This window comes from Lupinus angustifolius, chromosome LG02 (assembly GCF_001865875.1).
Source record: "Lupinus angustifolius cultivar Tanjil chromosome LG02, LupAngTanjil_v1.0, whole genome shotgun sequence".
Taxonomy (NCBI): domain Eukaryota; kingdom Viridiplantae; phylum Streptophyta; class Magnoliopsida; order Fabales; family Fabaceae; genus Lupinus; species Lupinus angustifolius.
Genome location: NC_032010.1, coordinates 9077408 through 9104968, shown reverse-complemented (window position 1 = coordinate 9104968; position 27561 = coordinate 9077408). Strand labels below are relative to the sequence as shown.

Here is a 27561-nt window from a genome sequence, read left to right as displayed (position 1 = left end):
TATATGTAAGCTTACCTAACCTTCTTTCCTCAATAACCTTGTGTGATTGACCTAAGTTGAGAACGAAGCTATCTTCCTCGAGCTTTCATTTGGGAACTTCAAAAATTGTGCAACTCTTCCCACGGTTGCCAGAAATGAGTGCAATCGACAACCCTAAGTTGAAGGTTTTCTAACAAAGAATTGAGAATCCATGATCCCGGGTAAGCAAAATTAATTTTGTTAATCAAGGGATCATCATCAGAGAGAAAGTAATGAGGAATATCCATGCCAAGAACAAAACGATTGGCTGCAGAACCAGTGGAGAAGATACTCTTTGCAGCGGAGAAGGAGAGACGATGGTGAAGACAGCGGCAAGGTACCAGGAGCAGTTGAAGACGCCGTGGCTGCGTGATACCATATAAGAGAGCAAGCAGAGAGAGAATAGAGAGAGATAGAAATGAAGTAACTGAATTTTTATTGATTATGAAAGTTAATTACAATTGAAAGAGGAGAGGGGTATTTATATGAGGAGGTACAGCTTACACAGTAAGCTTACCTAACCTTTCCTCGAGATACATAACTAATACTAACAGTCTAACAATAACAACTAACATTCTTCTAAGTATTCTTTATTCTCTAATACAAGCAAATTGTGAGAGATTAATGAAAATTCTGATTTCATGCAAAATCTAAGAGGAATTCCAGTGGGGAGCTTTTCTGTTAGTCTATTTCTGGACAAGTCAAGCATGTTAGGATCAGTGCCTCTTCTATATGTATAAGGTATTTTTAATGAGAAAATGTTATTGTTGAGACTTGATCAATACAACTTTACTTGGTATCACAAGATTCTAAGAATGACTTTCCACCTTAAAATAACAATGAGTAAAGCACAGATTATGCTGCAACTTTTCAACTATAGCCATCAAGGATTTTCGCATATATTATGTTACAAGCATTCTACATATTTATTCTCTTACTTTGTCCAACTGAAAATATAAGGCATCACATCATGTTTAGTAGGATTCTTCATCAAAATGTGAATTTCTGAATCCCACTATAGAGTCACTTAACTGGCTATATATACAATATTCACACTGTTGAAAGACTACATTAGAAGCATTGGCACATAATCATTATCTAACATGATTACCAGAATCCTCAGCCATTTGAAACAGAAACTGTGGCATAGAAGCTATCCTTGGAAGATTAATTAGCAACTCACCAAATGATTCCTTCCTAGATATGCCACTTCCCTCCTGCTTGCAACCAGAACCATCATCATTCTCACCTTCAAATTCAACCTCTTCGCTTTTGCATGATAATGATGATGATGACACATGAGTGGTGCTAATGTTATGACTCATACCAAATTTTCCACCCTCATTCACATCAAAACCATTTCCATTTCTGATCATAGTTGTGTCTTGGGCTGCTGAAGGATCCTTCTGTAGAAGACAGTATAATGAGTTCACCCTTGACATGATATATTGTTCATCAGAAGCTTCTGTTGTGAGTTGAGTATCATTGAACAAGGATTGTGTAAATTCCTCCAAAATTGATCTGTTATATTGGCTATCACACTGTTCTGAAATACAATTTCCAATGTGGCTTACTAAATCATTCATTGACATAGAAGGGTGAAGTCCTGGCAGTTTTATCTGATCTAGATTACTAAGAAACTTCAATGTTTCAGGTCCTCTACTTCTGAAATCTTTCATTGCATTGGTGTTCATCACTACACATGGTAAATAAAGGCGTTATAAGATCATAACAAAGAGCATAAGTATGATATCCAAATTTAGAAGTTTTATAACAATTAACATAACGCATGTCATTGTTATAGTTATAGTATGATTATAATCCTATAGTGGAAGTGTAGTGGTAACTGGTAAGAATCTCTTTAAGATACATATATTGCCGAATAAATTTAAATTTGTTCTTTGTTAGCAATTCACTCCGAAAGGGACACATGAAGCATGAGAGGGCTAAAAGTCCATCTGAATAGAAGAGGTGACTTGGGGGACTTATAGATAGCTTCATTAGCTAATGAAAAAGCCTTTTTGGTACTATGAAAGGTATATCCCCTCACATTATGAATAAGGAACTAATTCATTTTGGGGTGTGTGGTTCTCCCTCTCAATAAGTGTCACTCCCGTGAATCGAACACTTGATCTTTTGGTCTTTCTGGAGATCTAGTGAAACCTTACACCACTAGACCAACGCCTTGTTAGTAAACAGTTTAAGCTTACGAAAACAACTTACAAAAAAAGTTATGAAAATAATTAAGCTCTTTTAAGTTCTCTCCAATAAGCTTGCCAGAAAAGCTTACGAAAATAAGCTCTTGTTAACTTATTTCAAATAGCTTATTGAAAAGTCATTAAATAAGTAGTTTACATAAGATAAGGATAATTAAAACATAGCTTACATATGATAAGCAGTTTATTAAGCTTATTTCAAATACACCCTTGAACATAAACATGTAAGAAATTTTGTGATGGCCAGTTGGCGCATAAAGCGTAAGATTATACATAATCTAAGAATATTGAGTCACAAATTTTGCAGCTTCACATAAGATTCAGCATTTCTTAGCAATATTTGTTAACTGTTTCTAAGTTAAAAATTTGAAATAAATGAAGCTATTAAACAATTACCCCTTAGCAAAAGCCTAGAACTTTACACATAATGCAAGAGAAATATCAAGACAAATTTTGCAAGTTAAAATGATATAATAAGATCATAGCAATTACCTGAGCTAGGAGAAGTAATCTCCTGAGAAACATTTTCAACAGTTTTACCATGATTATGTTCACTTTTGGAGGAAGTAGATTGAACTGCAGATCCTGATTCCAGATCATGTAATCCAAAAAGACTAGCACGCTCTTCATTTCTTTTATCAAAGCCACCGCTTGATTCAATTTGGTCAGTTCCGAGTTCAAAATAAGGACTACCCAACACCAAATCTGACTGTTGACTTAAAAAGTTGAGACGAGGATCACACTGAATGAGCTTCTCAAAATGTTTCCCTAACAATCCTTGTGGGCATTGCATGAAATGCCGCCTACAACAATATAAGGAATAACATCAGTATTAATGTCACTTTTGATTTCACCAACAAACCAGTGTAGTACTACAAAGATACTAGCATGGTTTTAAATTATGGTCGCAGTTACAATGCGGCCAGAAGCCGCAATTGCGGAGACTCCTAAAATTGCAATATTGCGACAGCGAATGGATACTGGATACCAAAAAAGAAGATCACATGTAGTACCTGTGTATGCTTGCTTGTCCACCAGTGAAGTCTGATGTTGCCTGCCACAAGGTATGTTTCCTTGGTTGTGGATTGATCTCCCTAAAAAATAAGGGTCTTCTAGACAGCTACAACAAACAAGAAAACTAACTTAGCATGGTCCTAAATCTAGTAATAACAAACATATTGAGAAATGTTAGAAATTCAAGCCTGAGGGTTAAAAGTCCCATGTTGGTGAAATATGAATTAAGTAAAGAGTATATAAGTAAGAAAACCCTTAAAAGTTTTAGATTCATTATTTTAAAATATTAAGTCAATACATGTCTTGAGGTTTAGAAATGTTATAAATTCATGTCTTGAGGGTCAAAGTTATATCAGTGAGAGAAGACACATTCTCATTGTGTTAAAGCTTTAGGTCAATACATTACATTAAATTGTTATGAATTGAGTACAAAAGTATATAAGCCTCTTAAAATTTTGGGTCAAATGTGTGATATATGATAGATCTCCGATTTTCGGCTCTACTATTGGTCAAACAACAGAAAGAAGAGATGCTTACCACAACTTCCAGGGTTCCAGGTGCATCCTCAGGGTAGTTAGCCTTGAGAGCCATGATATCAGACCAAGGGATTAAGCTTACCTAACCTTCTTTCCTCAATAACCTTGTGTGATTGACCTAAGTTGAGAACGAAGCTATCTTCCTCGAGCTTTCATTTGGGAACTTCAAAAATTGTGCAACTCTTCCCACGGTTGCCAGAAATGAGTGCAATCGACAACCCTAAGTTGAAGGTTTTCTAACAAAGAATTGAGAATCCATGATCCCGGGTAAGCAAAATTAATTTTGTTAATCAAGGGATCATCATCAGAGAGAAAGTAATGAGGAATATCCATGCCAAGAACAAAACGATTGGCTGCAGAACCAGTGGAGAAGATACTCTTTGCAGCGGAGAAGGAGAGACGATGGTGAAGACAGCGGCAAGGTACCAGGAGCAGTTGAAGACGCCGTGGCTGCGTGATACCATATAAGAGAGCAAGCAGAGAGAGAATAGAGAGAGATAGAAATGAAGTAACTGAATTTTTATTGATTATGAAAGTTAATTACAATTGAAAGAGGAGAGGGGTATTTATATGAGGAGGTACAGCTTACACAGTAAGCTTACCTAACCTTTCCTCGAGATACATAACTAATACTAACAGTCTAACAATAACAACTAACATTCTTCTAAGTATTCTTTATTCTCTAATACAAGCAAATTGTGAGAGATTAATGAAAATTCTGATTTCATGCAAAATCTAAGAGGAATTCCAGTGGGGAGCTTTTCTGTTAGTCTATTTCTGGACAAGTCAAGCATGTTAGGATCAGTGCCTCTTCTATATGTATAAGGTATTTTTAATGAGAAAATGTTATTGTTGAGACTTGATCAATACAACTTTACTTGGTATCACAAGATTCTAAGAATGACTTTCCACCTTAAAATAACAATGAGTAAAGCACAGATTATGCTGCAACTTTTCAACTATAGCCATCAAGGATTTTCGCATATATTATGTTACAAGCATTCTACATATTTATTCTCTTACTTTGTCCAACTGAAAATATAAGGCATCACATCATGTTTAGTAGGATTCTTCATCAAAATGTGAATTTCTGAATCCCACTATAGAGTCACTTAACTGGCTATATATACAATATTCACACTGTTGAAAGACTACATTAGAAGCATTGGCACATAATCATTATCTAACATGATTACCAGAATCCTCAGCCATTTGAAACAGAAACTGTGGCATAGAAGCTATCCTTGGAAGATTAATTAGCAACTCACCAAATGATTCCTTCCTAGATATGCCACTTCCCTCCTGCTTGCAACCAGAACCATCATCATTCTCACCTTCAAATTCAACCTCTTCGCTTTTGCATGATAATGATGATGATGACACATGAGTGGTGCTAATGTTATGACTCATACCAAATTTTCCACCCTCATTCACATCAAAACCATTTCCATTTCTGATCATAGTTGTGTCTTGGGCTGCTGAAGGATCCTTCTGTAGAAGACAGTATAATGAGTTCACCCTTGACATGATATATTGTTCATCAGAAGCTTCTGTTGTGAGTTGAGTATCATTGAACAAGGATTGTGTAAATTCCTCCAAAATTGATCTGTTATATTGGCTATCACACTGTTCTGAAATACAATTTCCAATGTGGCTTACTAAATCATTCATTGACATAGAAGGGTGAAGTCCTGGCAGTTTTATCTGATCTAGATTACTAAGAAACTTCAATGTTTCAGGTCCTCTACTTCTGAAATCTTTCATTGCATTGGTGTTCATCACTACACATGGTAAATAAAGGCGTTATAAGATCATAACAAAGAGCATAAGTATGATATCCAAATTTAGAAGTTTTATAACAATTAACATAACGCATGTCATTGTTATAGTTATAGTATGATTATAATCCTATAGTGGAAGTGTAGTGGTAACTGGTAAGAATCTCTTTAAGATACATATATTGCCGAATAAATTTAAATTTGTTCTTTGTTAGCAATTCACTCCGAAAGGGACACATGAAGCATGAGAGGGCTAAAAGTCCATCTGAATAGAAGAGGTGACTTGGGGGACTTATAGATAGCTTCATTAGCTAATGAAAAAGCCTTTTTGGTACTATGAAAGGTATATCCCCTCACATTATGAATAAGGAACTAATTCATTTTGGGGTGTGTGGTTCTCCCTCTCAATAAGTGTCACTCCCGTGAATCGAACACTTGATCTTTTGGTCTTTCTGGAGATCTAGTGAAACCTTACACCACTAGACCAACGCCTTGTTAGTAAACAGTTTAAGCTTACGAAAACAACTTACAAAAAAAGTTATGAAAATAATTAAGCTCTTTTAAGTTCTCTCCAATAAGCTTGCCAGAAAAGCTTACGAAAATAAGCTCTTGTTAACTTATTTCAAATAGCTTATTGAAAAGTCATTAAATAAGTAGTTTACATAAGATAAGGATAATTAAAACATAGCTTACATATGATAAGCAGTTTATTAAGCTTATTTCAAATACACCCTTGAACATAAACATGTAAGAAATTTTGTGATGGCCAGTTGGCGCATAAAGCGTAAGATTATACATAATCTAAGAATATTGAGTCACAAATTTTGCAGCTTCACATAAGATTCAGCATTTCTTAGCAATATTTGTTAACTGTTTCTAAGTTAAAAATTTGAAATAAATGAAGCTATTAAACAATTACCCCTTAGCAAAAGCCTAGAACTTTACACATAATGCAAGAGAAATATCAAGACAAATTTTGCAAGTTAAAATGATATAATAAGATCATAGCAATTACCTGAGCTAGGAGAAGTAATCTCCTGAGAAACATTTTCAACAGTTTTACCATGATTATGTTCACTTTTGGAGGAAGTAGATTGAACTGCAGATCCTGATTCCAGATCATGTAATCCAAAAAGACTAGCACGCTCTTCATTTCTTTTATCAAAGCCACCGCTTGATTCAATTTGGTCAGTTCCGAGTTCAAAATAAGGACTACCCAACACCAAATCTGACTGTTGACTTAAAAAGTTGAGACGAGGATCACACTGAATGAGCTTCTCAAAATGTTTCCCTAACAATCCTTGTGGGCATTGCATGAAATGCCGCCTACAACAATATAAGGAATAACATCAGTATTAATGTCACTTTTGATTTCACCAACAAACCAGTGTAGTACTACAAAGATACTAGCATGGTTTTAAATTATGGTCGCAGTTACAATGCGGCCAGAAGCCGCAATTGCGGAGACTCCTAAAATTGCAATATTGCGACAGCGAATGGATACTGGATACCAAAAAAGAAGATCACATGTAGTACCTGTGTATGCTTGCTTGTCCACCAGTGAAGTCTGATGTTGCCTGCCACAAGGTATGTTTCCTTGGTTGTGGATTGATCTCCCTAAAAAATAAGGGTCTTCTAGACAGCTACAACAAACAAGAAAACTAACTTAGCATGGTCCTAAATCTAGTAATAACAAACATATTGAGAAATGTTAGAAATTCAAGCCTGAGGGTTAAAAGTCCCATGTTGGTGAAATATGAATTAAGTAAAGAGTATATAAGTAAGAAAACCCTTAAAAGTTTTAGATTCATTATTTTAAAATATTAAGTCAATACATGTCTTGAGGTTTAGAAATGTTATAAATTCATGTCTTGAGGGTCAAAGTTATATCAGTGAGAGAAGACACATTCTCATTGTGTTAAAGCTTTAGGTCAATACATTACATTAAATTGTTATGAATTGAGTACAAAAGTATATAAGCCTCTTAAAATTTTGGGTCAAATGTGTGATATATGATAGATCTCCGATTTTCGGCTCTACTATTGGTCAAACAACAGAAAGAAGAGATGCTTACCACAACTTCCAGGGTTCCAGGTGCATCCTCAGGGTAGTTAGCCTTGAGAGCCATGATATCAGACCAAGGGATCTCAATCTTATTCTTAAGACTACCATCAAGTACTTCCCATACCAACTTATGCTTTGCAAAGTAACATTTTGCCACCAAGTCTCCTTCATATCTAGACTTATACTGCAAATATCATAACAACCAAAATTACCATACTTCCCAACAAACACATTAAAAATGATTCATATAAGAAAAAACACACTAAAATTACCATACTTACTAACACACAACAAAACTTACCATATTTTCTAATACACACGTTTAGAGCAACAACACTAACCAAACCTTTATTATACTAGGTGGGATCAGCAAGATGGATCGAACGACGTCATAATGCTTTATACAAATCATGTTCATTGACAAAACATTGAGCTCTAAGTCTTTCTTTCTTATTTACCCTAGGCTTTTTCTTGGTATCCCTCTTTCTCTAGGAATTGAACTAGCTTCAATTTGATCTACTCTCCTTACGTGTGCTTCTAAAGGTCTCTTCCACACATGTGAAAACCACATGAGACACGATTCTGCCGTTATTTCTACCGGAAGAGAAACTCCAACTTTTTCCCGATGCATTTATTTCTATTTTCTAACACATTTAATAAAATTAAAATAAAAAGTATTGACATGAATTAAAAGCTTACCTCCCAGGTCCCAATTTTCAAAACAGTAGCAGGAAAATTTGAAGCTTTGAGTTTAGAATCTACAGTACTAGTACCAGCACCTTTGGCACCCTTATGATCCTTCTTAACTGATATTCTGTGATCATCATCTTGTTGAGAGAGTCTCATCTGAATCAAATCCAATAGTGAAGGACTCTTCTTTAGACGCAAACCCAAAGGGCTTGGTTCATCTAAGGGATCATATAAAGCTGGTGGAACTGAAAATGAATCTTCACTAGAACCACCACTCTGTTTCAAAACAAAAACAAGTGAGAAATCAATCAAAACTAAAACAAAAGAAGAAATTGTTTATGGGTTATAGATAAATAATATGAAGATTAAAAAAATTGGAATCAAAATGATACCTTGGGTGAAGAATCCAATCTGGGTCGCTTGTTGGTGTGAAGAGGTGGAATTTCATCTTGGGTTTCAAGTTTGACTTTTTTGAGGCAGTGATTATCATTATCAGATTTCATTAGCTGAACCATGATACTGACTCAGATGAGAATAGCGTTCGAATGAGTTAAAGTTGATATTTTTCAATGAAAGCTTTGTTCTTTAACAATGGCGGGCGTGGCACGATAACATTGGTAAATGTCACGTGCCTAAGATTATACGACGACGTTTTTAAGCTTGAATAGTAAGGGAAGAAGAGTCCAAATGACCAATATGCCCTTTTCTCTATCAAATGGTAGTGTAGTTCATCCTTCTGAGTAAAATGAGAGGATGTTAACCTTCAAAATACTAAATCTATTAAATGATGAAAATATTTAGGAAATGAAGAGAAGAAAATCCCCATGTTTTCATATATCATAAACTAAGTGTTATCTTTAATAAAAATGATTAAGATCTTGATTAAAAGTGAAATTTTTTTTGACAAAGATAAAACACTGAATACGGAATGATAAGTTGATAATTAAATGTGAAATAATTATATCAAACATAAATTAAGTTACCAAGCAATGTAAAAAGTGTAAGATTTCAATGTGATAAGTAATACATATTTTTAAGATTAATCATTTCATGAATTCGTTCACTACTTAATTATGGATGACAATGATTGTGGATAGATTTGGATAGTGCATTATCTAGACTCGCCTTATTGTTTCATTTTTAGATCCAGACTCGCTCTAGATTTATGCTAATACTCGTTGAGTCTGTTACTCACGCGTTCTTGGATCTATGAGTACCAACGAATTCAAAAATATTAAAAATGATTGTGAGTAATTTATATAATTATGTGTTTGTTTCATACAATCTTTTATGTTATTTAAGCAATCAATAATAGAAAAATTATAAAATATAATTTAAAATTATAGACGTAATTTAACTTGACTATTAAATACAACTCATTTTACTCAAACAATCATATAAAAAAACAAGGTTAGTAATTCAACTTTATGATGTAAGGTTGATTTAGTAACAACTAGGGCTGGAAACGAGCCGAACCGAGTCGAACCAGAGCTTAGCTCGGTTTAACTCGATAAGAATTGGTTCGACTCGAAACTCGACTTGAGTTCGATACGAATTATTATTTTAGCTCGAGTTTGGCTCGATTAAAGTTCGCATACTGTTCGGTTCAGTTCGAATGGTTCATTTGGACAACTCAAATAATTAATTAAATTAAAATACTTCAAAAAAGTTTATATATATAAATATAATCTTGTTTATATATATAATAACAATAAATATAAAAAATAATATATGTGTCATAATAAACTTAAAAATCAGTTTAATATATATATATCGAGTCAGCTCATGTACTTAACGAGTCGAACTATATCCAACTTAAGTTCGGCTCGTTTATTTAACGAGCTTAATTTTCAGCTCAAGTTCAGCTCGTTTATTTAACGAGCTTAATTTTCAGCTCAAGTTCAGCTTATTTGGTTCATGAGCCAAGTTTATCGAGCTAAATAACGAATCGATTTTCGAACGAATACCAAGTTAGTTCGGTTCATTGTTAGCCCTAGTAACAACTATTGAATCAACATAACATTAGATTACTCATATGTATTAACAAGTAACATCATAATCGTTAACAATATAACATCAATGTTTAACAACATTACAATTGTGATTAACATGATATTACAATTATGTTGATATATATTTGGAAGTGAATAACGGGTATCTCCGGACCCCAAACCATGCAACAGTGAGTCTCAATTATATACAGGAATACAGACTCTAATCCGACTCATTATGGCTATTATCTGCTACTATCCGTAGGTGGTTCTCATTGCCATCCCTATAATTAATCAACATTTTTCACATTAAAAAGATTAATAATTATTTACCGACTTATATTTTAGTTATGGAGTGAGGAGATAAATATTTTCATTCAACTGTTACATGGTGGGTTTTGTCGCCTAGTGTGGGGTATATTTGGGATTTCACTCCAGTATGAAACCGCGTCATATGGTGTGGGGTTGGATAAAATATGGGTGCGGGTTCATGAACGTTCTCATATAATTGCGTGATGGATTTTGTTGGACACGTGTAAGAATCGGGTCGGAGGATCTAACACGTAAGCTAATGTGGGTCCCATCATATTGTTATAAAATTAAAATAAGATTACATTTCTTTTTTTACTTTGTATTACAACCTAATTAAAAGTATCACTTAATTAAAAATAAAAATCATAAGCACATAAATTAAAATTTTTATTACTTAATAAAATTTAATTAATTTATGATTTTGATATATAAATTTTTTGGAATACGGAATTCTTGTTTTTGTTTTGTCTTAATAACTAAATATGATTATCTGCCTATCTTCTCTCCTTTTTTTAAACATGACAACTAGCACGTTAATATTAAATCATATAAAGTTGGAAATTAAAGTTAAAGGGAAATGAGAAATAAAGGTGGTCAAAGTTATTCAAAATCAAAATTGACATAAAATATAAGATAAGGGCTGTAAAGAACAAAGTCAACAAATCCAAGCATTTTTATAAGAGGTTGGCTAAAATTTAGAATTCTTATCAGCTGGACTCTTCAGAATCTTGCTATCCTCATATATCCTACTTCTAAATTCTAATTCTCAGTGTTAATCCAGTAGTGAGTGTGTATTAATCGATATATGTACTTAGTGCATATATTTATCCTAATAATTTCTTTCTAGCAAGTTGGAATATTTGTTTCTTTTTTCCACCAATCATTACATACTACTGCTACTTGTTGATTCACATTCTTAATTAGCCAAATAATATGTTATATGTTCCTTCTAAATAGTGTAGAAGAATATTATTTTTCTTAGCCAAATTAGGTGTATTCCTACGAGGCTATATTTTTTGTCGCATTATTAAGAGCACACATATTATATGTGTATTCACATGATTATGAATATGCATATCACTCATCCATTCCCATGTATAAAAACACTTATATTACCTGTGCATTTGTACAGTTAAGAACACGTTCATGTACATTCACATTGTTAAGAAAATACATGTTATTTGTACATTCACATTGTTAAGAATACATGTTATTTGTACATTCACATTGTTAAGAATACATGTGTTACCTATGTATTTGTTTGTCTGTTGAAACACATGAGGAAAATAAATGACAATTTTAAGTTTGAATTTTCTAATGAAAATAGGAAACTGAAACATGATACTATGTGATTTTTTTAAATAAATATTTTAAAGTTGTAGAAAATGAAATGATTTTTTTCAATTTCAAATTGATTTTTTTTCAATTTCAAATTGATTTTTTTAAAGAAAATAGGGAAATCGTGATACTATATGAGTCTTTTTTGTTAAAAATATTTAAAAGTTATAAAAACTTCAATTTCAAATTTGATTTTTAAATTATAATAGGGAAAATTTAAAGAATCTAAACTAATGTGATATTAAAATGCAGTGGGAAAGTACTACAAAGCTAGCTTTGATAGGGTGAAAAGTACAATAATTCTTAAAGTAAAAGTAAACGTTAAATAATATAGATACATTAATGCAAATATTGAAATGAGTGAAATTGTATAGTTTTTTCAATTTAAATTAAACAAATACATAAAGGAAGATAAAGAGATTATATTAAGGTTTTGTTATCAAAAGCGAGATTATAAGATTTATATGTTTGTTCACCCGATTGCTCATCCACCAAGATTTGTATGAAGTTACAAACTTACACCTCTATGTGAAAAATGAAGAGGTACGGGAGAGACGAGGAGGTAGTAGTAGAAATGAAATGAAACATTAAAGATAAAGAGAAATAATTTAAATGTGAAAAAAGATTTCAATCCTCATATGTTCAATGATTATTACTTTTTTAACGAGTTGAGATCCTCTTTAGTACTGGACAGTCTAGTACTGGAATGTGAGACCCAGAATAATTTGATAATTTAAAAATACTTTTAATTAAAAACTATTTAAAATTTGCACCGTTAAATATTTTTAAACGCCACATGTCACAATCTCTGTCAATACTGGACTCTCTAGTAGTACTAGAGAGGATCTAGATTCCTTTTTAACATAACAAAACATAGGGGTCAATCAGTAATTAACATTAAAATATAAAATGTATAAAAAATAAGGATGTAGTATGAGAATATACATATAATAATATAGAACATTTTCGGGAGGAAAAGTGAGGAAGATGTGACATGTGGCTAGAAGAAGTTTTTTTTATTATATAGTTAAAAGAATTGAAATAGTTTCCCTACCAAAGTATGTACCTTAATATTAAAGCAACTTGTTAGATCGGGAACATCCAACCACTAGGAACTTCCATTATTGTCTAACATGAGAAGAATGGAAAGTCAAAACTTAAGGCAATGGTTCTATGTGTCATTTCCATTTATATTTTGTTTCACATTTGAATATACCCCCACAATTTCCCTTTCAAGTGTGAGTACTACACACTTACCAGTCAACTACCTTTGATTCCATCACGTTTAAGTTGAACCATCGACTCTAGTACTACTTGTAAGAAATGCCAATAATTGAGGAGTCTCTAACTATCGGGGAGTCTCATTATTACCGAACATGAGAAATGTGAAAAGTCAAGTGAAATATCACCTCTTGAACTAAAACCTTAAGGATTTGTTTGAGAGTTATGAGGGAAATGGAAGGAGAGGGGTCAAAGGGTTAGGAAGGGAAAATGAAGGAAATATTCTCCCTTGTTTGAGACTATGAAATTTAGATGAAGAAGGATAAACTAATGATAATGTAAGAACATTTTTTTATTTTCCCTTAAAAATGTAATTAACAATGAGAAATGAACAATAATATGTAATTATATATTATTATTAAACATATTTAGCTATTTTGACATTTTATCTCTGGAAAACTCTAAATTAGGGGAATTTAAAAATGGACACATAAAGGGTTTTGGAGAGTTTGAGAAACTCTCCAAAGCCTTCCCCTCTCCTTGATCCAACTCTCAAACAAGAGGAATATTTTTCAAAGCCATCTATTTCCTTCTCTTCTCCTCCAAAACCTCACTCCAAACAAGGCCTAAAGGCAATAGTCTCGTGAGTGTTTTTCATTTATAAACTCATTCACACATATCTTATGTTCAGTGTATGACTTCAGACTTAATATATATATAATATCAACATTTGAAAACAATGAGTGAGTGGTAGTTGCTAGATAATAATGGCGAGTTGATTTTTCAACTTTTTTTTGTTGATTCCTTGAGAGAGGTAATGGGCGTGGGAAGAAGTTACCTCTCAATGATATCTAAAACTAATGCTACATTTGGAGTTTTCTCATACTAATTACCAACAATAGAAGGTGGAACTTCTGGTTAATTAGTCATGAGCAATGAATCTTCTGTGTTAAAAAATGTTACTCCAATTACTTAGTTAAATGTGGATTCTTCACAAAAGAACCAAAGGGTGACATATGATACCAAACAATCTAAAGTGGGATTTGCAGGAGAGCCATGCAGATTCATTTTGTATTACCTAAGGATATAACTCTACAAAGCAAGACTAATCAACAAGTATTACCAAACCTAAACATACATGCTTCCATTCTCATCCATCATATATTCCATTCCACATCTTCCAGGAGCATGACATTCCCATTACATAGCCACCATTGGCCAGCCAAATGAGAGAGCTTATGATTTATGCATATGTATCATTTGTTCTCAGTTTCATAGGATTGGAATGTTCTAGTTAGTTTTGTTTGTTTAAACCATTCAGTTTGTAATTGTTATGGTAATTAAAAGTTACTTAAATAACTAACTTCCTTATTTGCTTGTTTTAGAAGCAACATTAGTTAGTTGTATAAAAACCATCATTGGCTATTCAAATCAATAAGAATTAAGATTATTTTATCCAAAATTTATAATATGGTATTAGACTCTATTACGTAATACTTTTTTCACATTCTTCAAAATTCATTTCCAATAAATCACCAATAGCAAAGGCAATTTCTTTCTCTCCATTGCAAAATCCTTTTTTTCTCTATAGTTCTTCATTTTATTGAGAAATTCAATTACACATTTTTTCTTTGAGAAACCAGTTTCTTCTATGCAGTTCTTCATTTGATTGAGAAATCCAATCAAGGATTTCCAACATAATATTTTTTCTTTACTAAGATTTTAAATGGTAGAATCCGATTTTCGTGATGAATCATAGGTCAATCCATCTTTATTATCTCTTAGAATTGATCTACAAAATCTTTCAAGTCCTTACTACATGCACCCTGGTTAAAACCAAGGTGCAATCCTTGTTCATCACCATTGGAAGGTGAGAACTATCACTCATGGAGTAGGCCCATGAAGGGGGCATCACTATCCAAGAATAAATACAAGTTTGTTGATGAATCAATCACAATGCCCAACACCACTAATCCTTATTATGATATATGAGAAAGATGCAACAACATAGTTATTTCTTGTATTACAAGATTCATTTCTTCCCAAATTGCACGAGCACTGTGTATATAGATGGTGTCTAAGAACTATGCTATGATTTAAGAGATTGTTTCTTAGAAGGAGGTTATTTGAGAGTCTCATATTTGTTACAAGAAATTCACTCAATTAGGCAACGAGATAGATACATCTCAAGCTACTTCACACTGTTAAAAATCCTATGGGAAGAATTGGAATCCTTAAGACCAATACCTTCTTGCACATGTGATGTTCAATGTAAACGTAATCTTGTTAAGAGTGTCAAAGATCACAAAGAATTAGAATATGTAATTGCTTCTTGAAAGGTTTGAATGGCCAATTTCAAACGACTATGTCACAAATCCTCTTAATGGAGCTACTACCTAAACAAAGTCTTCTCACTTGTTGTTCAAGCTGAGAGACACCTAGTTGGTTCAAACATGATTGATTCAAAGGCTTTTTGTTCAATGCTCATGACTAAGAACAACCTTGGAAGGTTGCATTAGGTAGAAATAACTCAACATTCACAAGAATGGGAGGTAGAATAGGTGGAAGAGGATACAACAATTCAAAAACAAACCAAGTGAAGATATGCACTCATTGTGGCATAGAAAGACATATCATAAATACCTGTTATTTTAAATATGGCTTTCCACCAAATCACAACAAATCAAAGACCACCATGTGAATTGTGAACAACATCTCTAATTCTCAGCAAATGGATGATGGCATAGAAAAGGCTAAGCAAACCAGTCTTCAATTCAATCCAAAGCAATATGTTCAACTAACTTCTTTGCTCCAACAAGTTGAAGTCAATCTCTCCAAACACAACATCGATCAATTGAGACATAATTATACTAGAGATCCTTCTACACAACTTGATCTCCCTCACAATCTTGTTTTAAGTAAAATTTCTTATTGGATCTTAGACAATGGAGTCAGTGATCATGTGAGTCCATTCCTCTTCCATTTTAATAATTATCAATCCAGTAAACCTATTTCTATAAAATTCTCAAATGGATCCACTATAATTGCAAAGCATGGAACTATCATCAGATTTCGTCCTTTATAATGGGCTTTACATACTTGACTTTTAATATAATTTGATTTTTATTCATAAGCTTACCAAATTGCATATTGATATTTGATGATTCTCATTGCCTTATTCAAGATATGATTACCTTAATGATGATAGGATATGTTGGATTATTGAATGACTTGTATGTGCTCAAAATGAACTCAAACCCACACTTACATTGTAAATACCATTAATGATAAAAATTACAATGAGATATTATTTAATTTGTGGCATTCTAGATTTGGACACCCTTCTAATATTGTTTTACATACCATTTATAAAAAGTCCTTGGGTGCATTTTGATTCTTCTATAATTTGTGATTTTTGTCATATGGGAAAGCTCACCAAATTGTCCTTATCTAGTAGCACACATAAGAGAAATTCCCCTTTTGATTTTGTCTACATGGATATAGGGGGATCTATTATTATTCCTTTAATACATGACCATAAATATTTTCTTAGTTTGTAGATGATTTTACTAAGCATAATTAGATTTTCTTAATGCAATCCAAGGCTGAAACTCGTGGTCATGTTCATAATTTTGTCAATCTTGTTCAAACATAATTTGACAAAGTAATCAAGACATTATGAATTAACAATGGTTTTGAGTTCCTCATGCCTTCCTTTTGCCAAGGTCTATGCATAATTCCTCAAACTTATGTAGAGACATTACAATAAAATTCAATTGTTGAAAAAAAACATAGATACTTCTTGAATATCATTAGGACTATTCAATCCCATTTGACCAACCCATTTTGGTGTTATGCTATAAAGCATGCTACCTAATCAATATATTACTAGCATTGTGCTACAAAGTAAGTTACATTTTACCCTCTTGCATAATGAAGAACCCTCTTTGATCGATTTAAAAGTCTTTAGTAGTACCTGCTTTGCCTGCACCCTTAGTGATTGTAGGACAAATTTTGATCCAAGGGCAAGGAAATTTCTCTTCCCAAGCTACCAATATGGAACAAAAGGTAATCTTCTACTTGACTTAAAAACAAGGAAAAGCTTCCTCTCAAGAAATGTTTTTTTATGAACGCATTTTCCCTTATGTTGTCAATGATTCTCCTTCCCTCAAGGCTAGACATAATGAACTCAAATTCCTTCTTCAAACTCACACCAACCTTTATCTCAGACTGCATAACCCACCAATCTACCTCTTTCTCTTTCACAAACATCTTTCCAACCTAGAAGATCCACTAGAAATAGACATCCCCCTTCATATCTTAAAGATTTCCATCAAGCTACTTCGTCTCCCCCTCCATCTCAAGGCATTACTCATCCATTATCCTATGTCTTATCTTACCATTCTTTATCCTCTAAATATATTAGTCATGCTTTACCCATCTGAATTGAATCTGAACCAAAGACTTATAACCAAACTACTAAATCTCAACATTGGAACATAACAATGCAAAATGAGCTTAACCCTCTAGAATTAAACAAAACTTGGTCCATTTTTTATCTTCCACCAAAATCAACTACAACTCTGATGAGAGCATTAAGAGATATAAAGTTAGGTTTATTGCTAAAGATTATACCCAAACAAATGGCCTAGATTACTTACACTTTTGTTCCTAATGTTAAACTCACTACAGTGAGACTTCTTTTAGCTATTGTTTCTTGATAAGACTAGTATTTTTATCAACTTGACATTAACAATGTCTTTCTCCATGCAAATCTTGATGAAGAAGCGTACATGAATGTACCTCCTGGTGTTGTGGGATTTAAACCAAATCAAGTATGCAAGCTACACAAATCCATTTATATGGTTGAAACAAGCAAGTAGGTCATGGTACAATAAACTATCATTTACCCTTTATAATAAGTCAATAACAAGTGTAATGTAATGTACATATGCAGCTTCAGTTCATGAACATTGGTATGGATTGCCCATCATTGATAAAATAAAACATTACAATGGCTAAAAGGAAATATGACCCTTTGTGATGAGTGGAGATAAAAGAGAGTAATGAGTAATGAAGGTAAATAGTCCATAAAACTAATACACGGAACAGAACCACAGGTAGCCGTTTACATTATAGTTCTTAGCATAGCATAGTCACTGACAATGTGTAAAAGTATTTCAAAGGGTCCTCTCCACGGACCAAGGAGGTTATGAACTGCCCAAAAGATTGGCATCACTTACAAGCAAAGTACTATAGAATCAGCAAAGCAACATTCTACTTAATTCTTCATATCAACAAGATGATGATGACAAAATATTACATAACATCAGTTTGAAAGATTCCTAAACTCCATATCACGAATTAATTTTCATAAACTAAACTCCGCAACAAACCTTTGGGTTTGTCAACATCAAAATTGACACTTGTCAAGAGTGTCAAAGTAGGGATGATCAAGTGCTGCCTTAGCAGAGATTCTCTCAGAAGGATTATACTTCAGCATTTTCTGCAAGGGGCAAGAATTACATACAATCACTCCGACAAAGTTTGATGGAAAAATTAAAAACAGAATACAATATTGAACATAGAGAAGGTGAAGGTAGCATATATAGCAGCATGAACAATTGAAGTGTTATGGTATATCTACCCTAAAATCTATTATAAGATTTCATATATTCGTATAACTTGCACAACCTATGATATACTACAAATCTTCATTGAGTGATTAATGTCCTGTTTACTTATTAAGCCATGAAAAGATACAGTGGGCAGGAATGAAGCAAAACCAGCTATTCTATTCAAGTTCCATCCAGCCCCTTTGGATTTAGAGTCTGATACTTGGATTAAATTTCATTTTTCAAGTCCAATAAACACAACATTTTTACTTGTTTGTTGTTGGTATTCTCAAAGCATAAAAGAAATAGGATCCATCAGGAAGTACCGAGTTATTTACATACAAGAACATACACGCTTTTTCAGGTAATAATGCCTAGAAGATGTTCCAAAAAAGTGGCAAAACAAACTATAGAGTGGCATCCTCAAATTCAATGGATGGTTAATGATGCAATTTAGATCGAAAAACTATCTTCTAGCATTAGCATTTATATGAGCTTGTCCTCAAAAGGCTCATGGATCTACAGGCCAACAGCATTCAGTTAGAAGGAACACTAACCGTGAGAAGGTCTACTCCATCAGGTCCTAAGGACGGCACAGCCCTAGCTAAGTTCTGAGGTTCCCACCGTGGGTAGACATGCCAATCACGCAGAGAAGTAACTCCAGGCCATTGCTCCTCAGTTGGTGTTCCCAAAATCCTTGCAGGATCAAATTAGAAAATGAAGTCAGTGAGAAAAAGTATGAAAAGGTACAAAAGTGAAGAGAAATATAACAAATCTACCAATAGAAATAATATCCACAAGAATGTTTGAAACGAATGGTGATTTATCTTATCATAGCAGGTGCAGTAATTATGCACTAAAGTGCATCATGGAATAAAACAACTAATATTTCTACATGCCAAAATTCTTTCAAACACAAATTAAATAAGTCATGAGCTTCTTTTGGAACTTTATGATTTTTTTCTTGATCTTAACCTTGTTATGGGTCTCATAATTTTCAAAATACCCACATGTTTTTTGCCTGAAATTAATTTACATGTCATTAGAATGATTCTATAAAAGGGATAGTCATACTTGAATATGCTAAGGAGCTGTTGGAACTCAGAATCCCCTGGAAACAAAGCTTGCCTTCGCGCCATTTCAGCTAGAAAACCAAAATTCAGTTAGGCAAAAGCTACATAAATAAACAAACTATTTGCAACTAACTAGTAAAACAGGTAGATCAAACATCACGTCGCAGATACATAAAAAGAATGATTTTACTAATATACGAACCAAAGATGCATCCAACAGACCACATGTCAACCCCGGTGGAATAATGGGTGGATCCCAACAGCACCTCAGGTGCCCTGTACCAGAGAGTGACAATCTCATGGGTGTAGCTCTTGAGAGGGACAGTGAAGGCTCGTCCAAGACCAAGGTCGGCGATCTTGAGTATCCCTTTCTGCTGATCTAGAAGGAGATTCTGAGGCTTGAGGTCGCGGTGAAGGACACCATGGCTATGGCAGTGAGCCACCCCTTTGCAAAGCTGGAACAGGAAACTCTGAATAAGGGAAGGTGGAAGTGGCCTTGGGTTGGGGCCCTTGCGGTGTGAGTCAATGAACTTCTTGAGGTCAGTGTCAAGGTACTCAAATACAAGGTAGAGGATGGGCTTAGTTTGAGCAGAAGGTGTTGAGGCCTTGGGGACTTTGTCGATGTGCTCAACAGAGAGAAGGCGGACAATGTAAATCGATTGTGATAGCAACTGAAGAAGGGACACTTCTCGCAGAGCGGTTGGAGGTATTCCTTCCTCGTCCATCTCCAAACGAGTCTTCTTCAATGCAACAACCTGCCCTGTGGCCTTCTCCAATGCTTTGTACACTTTCCCATATGTTCCTTCTCCAACCTTCTCTAGCTTCTCGTACTTCTCCATTAAATCTCCTACATTTTTTGTACAATATACCTCACATCAAAAATCATTATTTTTTATGTTTTATATGTTCACAACCGCTTAAATGATACATGTTATCATAACAAGATGGAATATTTCAATGTAGATTCATTTCCAATCCAATTTACACAAATAAAATGTGGAAAGTTAATAAATATCAATTTTCAAACACATCATTGAAGCAAAAAAGACCACATGGAAAGGAATGTAAATGCAATGGGAAAAAAGACCAAGTGAACATGTTTTATGAAAATGTTACAAGAAACTGAGAAAAATCCTACTATTTTTGCTAACCATAAATCACATCAAGATCCATTTTTTCTTCCTGTGTCTTGCTATTATACTTGTACCAAAAATTGTGGTGTTTAGAACTATATTTTGAGTCTGAAACATAATTGAAGTATTCCAACTGCAACTCATCCACCTCTAAAATCTGATTCCCAATCCTAGAAACAAACACAATGTCCTTTAATTTTCTATTCATTTTCCACCTAACTTCGTTAAAAAAATGGTGATCCAGCGCACCAGGCTCCCACGTACATGAAAGTAGCGAGGTAGATAAGTTATTTCCGGCATTTGAATCCATGACATCTAGGTCCCGTAAAACAACCTTACCATTGTACCGGAACTCCCTCTAACATTGTTACTTGATGAAAATTAATATACATTTTTCTATACTTTTGGTTGTTAGCAGCAGTAAGATGGTGCATGTTTTTATAACAACAGTGCATATTTCAATTTCAATGTAATTTAGACTTACAATATAAGCAAATAATATATAATGGAAAAAGGTTAAGAGACAAAGAAAAGAATAAACACAAATTCAACAACTTTTGAATCTGCTACAATCGCAAGATGATGAAATAAGAAAGTTAAAGACTGTGGCGTAATGATCGTGAGGGTAAATATAAACGAAACCGTGAATGGTGCGAAGAAGTGATGACGTCACCACTCCGATCAGAATAGAACAGAGGAGAGAGAGAAGAAAAACCTGGTAACTAGGGTAGTGAGTGTAGTGATAGAAATGGGAATGAAGTGTAAAATAGAATATATATACAGGAAAATAAAATATTTACTCTCATATGGTTTCTTCGGACCACTAAACACTAAAATTATTTTATATATATATTTAATTATTTTCTATATAAATATTTTTAAAAAAATAAGATATATGTAATTATTTTAATGGTTATATAAGATAATTTATATATATCCATATAGTATATACACATATACACAGAGAATGGGGTGATGGTAGTGCAAGGAGCAGTTTCAGATCCAGTCCTTAAAGACGCGCCCTTTTGTTTTTCAAAACCTTTACTTCAAAACCCCACTCACCTTTTCATTATATTTTCATTTACTATTTACTACTTTTCACAATTCACGTCCTATTCAACTCAATTTCAAATTTTGTAAGTGCAAAGATTTAGGCTCCTAAAACTCCTTCCAAATAAATCCCCACCTATTTTGGCCTTATCTAATAATACTTATTAATTAGTTGGCTACACTTTGAACCCGCTAAAGCCATATAAAAACTCGCTCCATTAAGCTGTGAAATCAAATTATTATTAGGCTTAGATAGGTAATTTTTAGCTCGCATAATATTCAAGTTTTTTGCTCAAATCCAAATGAATAACTCAAATGCCACCTATAGTCACACATGATAAATAGTTGGATTTATGTACATGAAAATTCTCTCATATTAATCTTGAGTCATTTTGACTTGATCAAATCGTATTTGAACTTGATTAGGCTTTATATTGAAAAAAATCATTCCATGACATTTTAATATTTGGTCATTTATTAATTTTAACCAAAAGTAGTCTTGCCATACAGTTGATGAATTAATTAATTTTAGGATGTATGACCAAAATCTCAACAATAATTTTTTTTCCATTCAAAGTTTAATTATAAACTTGTAAATGTTAAATTTCAAATTGTGTGTATATATATACCAAATAAGTTTAATGTATAGTTTTATACTTAGAAATATTATCACATTAATTCTTTAGCTTATTTTTTTTAAATATGAAGGATTTATTAATATGTTATTTTTAATATCAAAGTGAATAGCCCTTATTGAAATAGATAATAACAACACACAAAAAGTTATATTGTGTTTATTAATATTAATACTTGAGTATTGGTGTGAGATTTTTTGGCTTAACTAAACATGCATTTAGACAAAGGAGTGTATGGGTACACATACAAGTAAACTTTTCAGAGCAATGAATATGGAGAGTGCACACACTCATACTCATGTTAAGATAAGTTGATAAACATTTGGTTAGATGACCCCTTTGGTTAGACAGAAACAAAATATAAAACATTAAGGGCTAAGAGTATGGACACAGTGACTTTATCATGGCTCTACCTTTAGCCATGTCTAGTCCTTAGTAACATAAAGCTTTCACTATAAGTCGTGAAATCACATGTTTACTAGTACAACAAATCTCTTCAAACATTGAATATTATTTTAACTTAGTTTCTTCAGGCTCCTGATCACTTGTAAACAAAACCTCTTTAGATTATGCGAGTACACAAGGCCTCTCCAAACACACCCAGTACAGAAGGCCATATGAAGAAGATCTTTGCTCTTGGTCTTGGCAAGGTTTTGATGAAGACATCATCATCACCAAAAAGAAGAAAAGGAATATTACTTATGAAGTCCAAGAAAATTAAAGCTTCAAGACAATTAGTCTAAGTCTAAATTGGTACTTCTATCCTATACTCTTTAATATACTAAAGTAGTAATCTCAAAATATTTTAAAAGGAATTGAAACACTTCAAGTTTTAAATGAAAATATTTTTCAAAATATTGTGTAACAAGTTACTGAAATTTGAGTAATAGGTTGCATGAGTGAGAATCAGTTATCCAACAATATTTAAATTGGAGTAACCAATTACTCAAATTTGAGTAACCGATTACTCTAAGTGAATTTTACTGTTGGACAGAGAGTTTGAGTAACTGATTACTCAAGTGAGTAACCGATTACTCAAGGTAATTATTCAAAATGTCACGTTTGGGTAACCAATTACCCACTTGCTGTAATCGGTTACTGAGAGTTATTACATCAGTTTTTCAGATTTGAAACTCAAGGGTTTTCCCAAACGAAATGCCTTCATTCCAAACAATTCCTACTCTTTCATAAAGGCACAATGACTGATTGGAATGCCTATTTAAAGGCCTTAGAACTCACAATGAAAACAACTCTTTCATAACTCTTTCACACTTTTCTCACAACTTTCCTACACTTTTCTGAAATAGTTTTCTACACTTCTAGTAACTTGAACTCAAACTTTCAAAGCTATTTTTTTAGTTGTTTGAAGTAAAGTGTTTTAAAGTTTTGTGAAACTCAAAGAACATTATTTACTAAGTATACAAAAGAGTTGATTGGATTGCAAGTGTTATTATATTTTATACTTGTAAAGGCAATCCAAGCCATCATTCAAATTCAAATTCATTGTATTACGTTCTTTCACGGGGTGTGAATAGAAAGGCGATAGAGTTACTTGAAAAGGTGTTTTCCAATGTGATAAGTATTAGTGAGTGTGTAAGGTACATAGAGATCTCGGGGTGAGATATTGTAATTATAACTCATAATATTTAGTGGAAAATATATTATGTTGTAAGAGTACTGAACGTAGCCTTCGGTGGACAAGAAGGTGAACTAGTATAAAATCCTTGTGTACTCTCTTCTCCCTTACCTTTTTGATTTATTCTTGTTTATTTTTGCAATATTATTTGCTGCACTTTAACTCTTCATTTTGCAGAAAAAGTGGTCATAATTTTTAGTCAACTAATTCCCCCCCCCCCCCTCTTAGTTGCAATCTCAGTCTTACAATTGGCACCAGAGCTTTTTTTGAGTAAGTTATTCTCAAAACTGATCCTACATCAAAGATATCCGCAAGATCATTCTTAGGAGAAGCTTCTAACCTAAACTGCCCTCCAAGTTTTGTTGGAGAATGCTATGACTTCTGGAAAATCAGAATGAGGATATTCATATAATCCCAAGACTTGGATACATGGAACGCAATTGAAGAATGACCCCATGAACCCTTCATAGTTCTAAACAATGTAAGGGAAATAAAGCCTAAATCTTCATGGAATGATGAAGATAAGAAGAAGGTGCAATATGACCTAAAGGCAAAGAACATCCTCACTTCTGCTCTTGGAATTGATGAGTTCTTTAGAGTATCTAACTATAAATCTGCTAAGGAAATGTTGGATACTCTAGAGACCACACGTGAAGGAACGGAGGAAGTAAAAAGGTCAAAGCTAAACACGCTCTCTCAAGAATATGAAATGTTTCGAATGAAACCTAGAGAGAAGATACTGGATCTTCAAAAGAGATTCATCCATCTTACAAATCACCTTCTTGCTCTTGGTAAGGTATTATCTAACAGTGACTTGAACTCAAGAATATGAAATGTTTCGAATGAAACCTAGAGAGAAGATACTGGATCTTCAAAAGAGATTCATCCATCTTACAAATCACCTTCTTGCTCTTGGTAAGGTATTATCTAATAGTGACTTGAACTTGAAAGTTCTAAGATCACTTACCAGAACATGGCAACCAAAGGTAACAGCCATTTTTGAAATGAAAAGTTTATCGAAAATGTTTTTGGCTGCGTTATTTGGAAAGTTGAAGGAACATGGGTTAGAACTCAGCCAACTGGATCAACATGAAGAACAGGAGAAGAAAAAGAAGAATATTTCTCTAAAAGCAAAAGTTGACAAATATGAGTCATCAGAGGATGAATCCGATAAAGAAGAGATAGAAGGCATGAGTCTTCTTGTGAAGAAATTCACCAAATTCCTCAAAAGGAATAAAGGTGGTAGAACTGGACAAATAAGAAAGTTCACCAAGAACAACGATGCCTCTACTTCAAATTAGACTTTTACATGCTTCGAATGTGGCAAGGCTGGTCATATGAAGATGGATTGTCCAAATTTGAAAAAGAATTCATTCAAGGGAAAGAATGAAATAAAGACCGGAAGTAGAGCATACATAGCTTCGGAAGATAACGATATCAGTTTCGCCTCTAAACCAGAAATTGAGGAACAAGCACATCTCTCCTTGATGGCATCTCATCATTCCGATGATGAAGAGGTAAATGTCTCAAAACTATATTCTTCTGAATTACAAACTACATTCAATGACCTACATGATGAGTACATCAAGCTCACAAAAATGTTTTTAAAACAGAAAATTGAGTTAGATTCATTTAGAAAACAAACCTTCATCATCTTCATGTCAAAACTGTATTGTTCTTGAAAAAAAAGTTACAACATTAAATCTTGAACTTAATAAAATAAGTAAGAGTAGTAAAAGTTTAAATAGAATCATCAATGATCAACGACACTCAACAGACCGAAGAGGTCTTGGCTATTCAAAAGGCCACNGGCCACGTTTCTAAGAAACCTAGTGTCCCAATTAAGATAAACTTTCACAAAGGAAGTATCCTTGCTCATAAACATAATAATGATAGAACTAGGATACATAACCATCAAACCACATGCACATATTGTAAACATCATGGGCATACACCAAACACTTGCAAAATTAGAAAATATGGTGTACCATTTGGTCATTATAAATGGGTTGAGATGTTAACCATATAGGACCCAAATAAAATTGGGTACCTAATAAAACTTAACCTGTTTTGCATGACAATTTAGGAGTTGCCTGCAACCTATGGTATTTGGATAACGGCTCCTCAAAACACATGACGGGCGACGGATCAAAATTCTCCGTCCTTACTCCAAGGGACAAAGGATATGTCACATATGGTGATAATAACAAAGGAAGAATTCTTGGAGTTGGTAGAATTGGCAAGCCTCCCTCAACTACTATAGAAGGTGTGTTATATGTTGAAGGACTCAAGCACAACCTTCTTAGCATAAGTCAACTATGTGACAAAGGCTTCCATGTGACATTCTACCCAGATAAGTGCATCATAGAAAGTAAGAATCCTCAACACTCTAAACTAGTTGGTAAGAGAATAAACAATATATATATATATGATTGATATAAATTCATCTTTACCAATAACATGTTTAGTTGCAAACGATAATCATGATGCATGGCTATGGTATAGGAGAATTGCTAATATTCACATGGACCATTTGAACAAACGTATAAAGAAAGACTTAGTTGTTGGTTTACCCAAAATGAAGTTTGTTAAAGACAAACTATGTAGTGCTTGTCAAATGGGTAAACAAACAAAAACTTCTTTCAAACCAAAGCATATGGTTTCTTCTGATAGACAGTTACTACATATGGACTTGTTTGGCCCCTCAAGGACAAAAAGTTATGGTGGTAACTATTATGCCCTCGTTATAGTAGATGATTTTACGAGATACACTTGGACTCTATTCTTAGTGCATAAGAATGAGGCATTCAAAGCCTTTAGCATTTATGCTAAAAGAGTACAAAATGAAAAACCACTTAAAATCGTTGCTATAAGAAGTGATCATGGGGGAGAATTTCAAAACTCTTCTTTTGAAGAATTCTGTGATAATCTTGGTATCAATCACAACTTTTCTACTCCTAGAACACCACAAAAAAATGGTGTTGTAGAGAGAAAGAATAGGTCTTTAGAAGAACTGGCTCGAACAATGTTAAATGAAACTAACCTCCCAAAATATTTCTAGGCAGATGCAGTAAGTATTGCTTGTTATGTTTCGAACCGAGTTCTCATATGAAGACATCTTCCTAGACTACTCTCTTACAAATAAAGCTTACAAATTTTTTAATAAAAGAACACAAGCCATAGAAGAATCCGTTCATGTATCTTTTGATGAAACCAATGCTGAGATAAAAGATGTGATAAC

The 27561-nt window shown here is 33.4% G+C and overlaps 3 protein-coding genes across 4 annotated transcripts; all 3 read right to left on the bottom strand.

Moving 5' to 3' along the window:
* Positions 898-4408, bottom strand: LOC109326667. The gene is made up of 6 exons (XM_019559400.1): positions 4387-4408; positions 4004-4296; positions 3786-3866; positions 3248-3354; positions 2727-3037; positions 898-1714 (listed from the first exon to the last, which is right to left on the bottom strand). The coding sequence occupies exons 1-6, from the start codon at positions 4406-4408 to the stop codon at positions 1113-1115; spliced, it is 1416 nt and encodes a 471-aa protein (XP_019414945.1). The 3' UTR covers positions 898-1112.
* On the bottom strand, positions 4749-9025 carry LOC109335326. The gene is made up of 6 exons (XM_019571466.1): positions 8709-9025; positions 8326-8592; positions 7637-7810; positions 7099-7205; positions 6578-6888; positions 4749-5565 (listed from the first exon to the last, which is right to left on the bottom strand). The coding sequence occupies exons 1-6, from the start codon at positions 8829-8831 to the stop codon at positions 4964-4966; spliced, it is 1584 nt and encodes a 527-aa protein (XP_019427011.1). The 5' UTR covers positions 8832-9025; the 3' UTR covers positions 4749-4963.
* Positions 18285-21759, bottom strand: LOC109335310 (cell division control protein 2 homolog C). 2 transcript variants are annotated; one of them, XM_019571446.1, is made up of 5 exons: positions 21715-21759; positions 20069-20713; positions 19868-19937; positions 19351-19489; positions 18285-18684 (listed from the first exon to the last, which is right to left on the bottom strand). In XM_019571446.1, exons 2-5 carry the CDS (start codon positions 20703-20705, stop codon positions 18592-18594), a joined length of 939 nt encoding a protein of 312 aa, XP_019426991.1. In that variant the 5' UTR covers positions 20706-20713; positions 21715-21759; the 3' UTR covers positions 18285-18591. The 2 variants fall into 2 exon arrangements, with proteins under 2 accessions (XP_019426991.1, XP_019427000.1); XM_019571455.1 differs by lacking the exon at positions 21715-21759 and adding an exon at positions 21148-21453.